Below are 3,670 nucleotides of genomic sequence, written 5' to 3' on the forward strand. Positions count from 1 at the left end.
TAATCCTTTCTACATGGATTGCACGCTTTGGCATACCACGTGTTATAACCACTGACAGGGGTCGCCAGTTTGAATGTCAACTTTTTGCTGACCTCACCAAAGCCCTGGGAATTAACCACATTAAGACAACAGCTTACCACCCAGCCGCAAACGGAAAAATTGAACGGTGGCATCGTCAGCTCAAGTCCTCGCTGAGAGCTCAGCTGACTGATAATTGGGTTGCTAAACTCCCAACCATCCTCTTGGGGCTAAGATCCTATGTCATCCCCAATTATAACACTACAGCAGCAGAGATTACGTACGGCGAACCCATTGCACTGCCTTCTGATCTCCTCGCTGACCATGAGACTACTTCTGCCAATAATTTTCCTACATTGATCTGCAGGTTAAAAGATCACATGAGGTCGATTCGTCCAGTCAGAGATGTCCACCACTCTTCTAAAAATATATTTTTACACCCTGAGTTGATGACTGCCTCACACGTCTTCGTGCGTCATGATGCATCACGCAAACCATTACAACCAATCTATGATGGCCCTTTCCGTGTCTTACGACGCTCAGAGAAACACTTCGACTTAGATACACCTCGAGGAAAGCAAACTGTTTCAATCGACCGCCTCAAACCCGCTTTCTTTCTGAAAGTTACAACCACTCCTTCGCCATTCTCCAACAGTGACGATGGACCTGTCGATAGAAACGACCACCTACCGGATGAGACCACGCAAATCCAGGCACCTTTTCCATGGACGACTCGTTCTGGACGAACTGTACGTTTCCCGTCTAAGTTCCTGAGCGTTGTCACTGGGGAGGGAGTATGTGGCCAACCTGGCAACACTTACCGCGTCCTTAGTTTTCGGTCTTTGTCTCCCGGACAGTCTGTCTGACCACGTGTACGGTACTGCCGGCACTCTGTACAGTATTCGAGCGCTTAATAAATTTGTTTTATTAATTGGAATCTGCAATTATTTGATCAAGACCCCAAAAGTAGTTATTTACAACAATTAAATACTTTTTATTACTGAATCATTATGATGGATTGAAAATATTAAAAAATGAGAAGTTTCCTTTACTTTTTACCTTTGTGAGTGATAATTGCAGTGTTGGTCATATCTTGAAAATTTTTGGTAAATGTATTTAGCTAAATATATAATTCATTTCTCGTACTTGATATTTCTTAAAATGAAAAAGTAGGTATGTAAATAGAGAAATATATCAGATATTTCTGTATGTAAGTGGAACCCACATGTGGACTATGTATGTTGGAAGGCCCTCAAACTGGCTAATCTCCTCAGTTACATGGCCGGTAAGAGCTGGGGGTCAACAGAGACATTCTCGTAATTATCTATAGACAGGTCATAGAGCCTACAGTCTTGTATGGTGCCCCAATCTGGGCCCTTACTCTCGAGTTTTTCGTGTTGCACTCGAACTGACGTCATCGAACTCGCTTGTGTTACTATGACTCACATAATTGTTAGTCTCGAGTTAGACCCTTCGAGTGAACTCGAGAGGCGAGCGGAAATACGTCATACTCACTTGGTTTTGTGTCGTCAAGCATGATGGGATTATTTACAATGCATCTGGGTTTGCGACTATAATGATTCGACCAATCAACTTAACTGTAACAAGTTGTAAACAAATCAACGCGAATTAGTTTACACGTGCTACAGTTAAAAGTTGTCTTATAGCAATATAGTATGCAGAAACAATGAAAATCTCTAATGTTTTATTTTTAAAAAAAAGCAAAGAACAAAAAGAAATATTAGTAACATATGTAAAAAATAATAAGAAAATGAACAGTGGAAAATTCGACAACAAATTTACAAGAAAAAGACAATTCGCTTTGTGGAGAGAATTAGTTGAAAAATTAATTGCATATGTTGGAGCTAAAAAATCCCTTATGTAATCGAAAATGCATTTAAATTTAATCCTTTCTTTATATAGTTTTCTTCCTTGATCTATTTCTTAAATTGTTTTGTCTATTAAGATTATTTATTAATCAGAACTTAACACTTCTGATTAATAAATAGTCTTAATATAGTGTCTATGCTTTTAATAACTTATACATATAATTTACTATCATTTTAATACTCTTTTTCGATGAATTAGATCAGGGGTGGCCAACCTTTTGCATACCATGCGCCAATTTTTTGACAGACGAGTTCAGATGCGCCATATAACTCGAACACTTTTTATACTGTCTTACTCCAGGGCTCACTCACTCAGAACTAGTGTTGCCTGATGTTTTTAGTGTTTGTAACCAAACATTTTTTAAAATGTAGCCCAAAAGAAGCCAACTCCTAAAAATCTTTTAACAACCCAAGATTTGATGATAAAATTAAAAAAACCATTCGTGATTTTCCGGCAATAACTTTAATCACAATAAATGTTTTCTGCCATTTACATGCCTGTAAACTGATCGGAAATAAAGATTGCAAGACTCAAAATGCACGCATACACTGTAATTTACTATGCGGAGAACATTCATTTTATCTGGAAAGTAGATTGCAACGAATTGTGCAACAAATGTACTTGCCAAGACTATAAAAAATTAATTTTTCTATGTAATATTCTTAATCGCAAAGAAGCCAAATCTGGCAATGTTGCTCAGAACTGACTAAAGCGCCACTTGTAATCGTCCAATGTGCCACGTTTTGGACACCCCTGAATTAGATACTTCTTTTTATTTTTGGAAAAATTTGCTGTATAATTTTATCAATTATGAATTAAAATTTTTTTATTAGTATTGACTTGACACGAAAAGAAATGTCGTCTACTCGTGGTCGAAAAATTTGTTGCCTTTTCAAACAACGTCTTTCGGCTCTTTCTAACTCTTCGATAGCGATAAGAATTGCGTATCCATCAGCCATTTTCACTTTCGTGTAGCGATCTCACATGGTGAGATGGGAAAGCACGTGAGTTAGAACTCGAGACTACCAATTTTACGTCAGAGTGTGAGACGGTACCACGTGACACCTTTAACATGTTGGGAGTTGTAACACGAAAAACTCGAGACTAAGGGACCTGGGGAGCAGCAGCTTCAAAGGTCCACATCAGGAGGGCTCTTAACAAAGTGCAACGTGTATGCCTTCTTCGGATATCGGGGGCATACAAAACGGCTCCCACGGCAGCTCTCCAAGTCCTGACTGGGATACCACCTATGAGTCTTAAGGCTCAGGCCAATAGGATCCTCTGGAGGCTGACTCACCTCATCATACCTACGGGGAAACAGAAAGAACTTCTAGCATACCTGGACATAGGAAGCTTACCCAATCTGGAAATGGACCACCTGTTTCACCCCAGCCTCAACACCACTTTTCAGACTACCTACTCGCCACTGCATCATCCTGCTCATCTACCTGAGGTCTCAATGGGTTCCCAGATAGAGGGTTCCCTTCCATATAATATTGTCTACACGGTTCTAAATCTAAGACTGGGGTGGGTGCTGGTCTGGTCCACTATAATACTCGAAATAATCAGTTCATGCACAAAGAATCCCACCGCCTGGCAGGGTTCTGCTCCATCACTCAGGCTGAACTGTATGCCATTTACAGAGCCCTCAAGTACATTAATACGAGTACTAAGCTCAAGGGCAAAAACATCTATATCTGCTCGGACAGTAGAACTGCTCTCCAAAGCATATCCAGTGGTAAGCTGGATGGCAACATTCAAC

The 3,670-nt window shown here is 40.0% G+C and overlaps 2 protein-coding genes across 2 annotated transcripts in view; one reads left to right on the forward strand and one right to left on the reverse strand.

Moving 5' to 3' along the window:
• The window catches only part of LOC111641453 (negative elongation factor E-like), a 26,887-nt gene that overhangs the window by 6,900 nt on the left and 16,317 nt on the right, over positions 1–3,670 (forward strand). The gene's annotated exons all lie outside the window — the stretch shown is intronic.
• The window catches only part of LOC111641461, a 46,896-nt gene continuing 46,263 nt past the window's right edge, over positions 3,038–3,670 (reverse strand). The window contains exons 8-9 of the mRNA XM_023387634.1: positions 3,325–3,455; positions 3,038–3,215 (exon numbers count right to left, since the gene is read on the reverse strand). Of these exons, the coding sequence (XP_023243402.1) occupies positions 3,038–3,215; positions 3,325–3,455 (309 nt within the window). The remainder of the gene's footprint in view (positions 3,216–3,324; positions 3,456–3,670) is intronic.

This window comes from Centruroides sculpturatus, unplaced genomic scaffold (genome assembly GCF_000671375.1).
Source record: "Centruroides sculpturatus isolate CEXI.00-Female unplaced genomic scaffold, Cexi_2.0 scaffold1490, whole genome shotgun sequence".
Lineage (NCBI taxonomy): Eukaryota > Metazoa > Arthropoda > Arachnida > Scorpiones > Buthidae > Centruroides > Centruroides sculpturatus.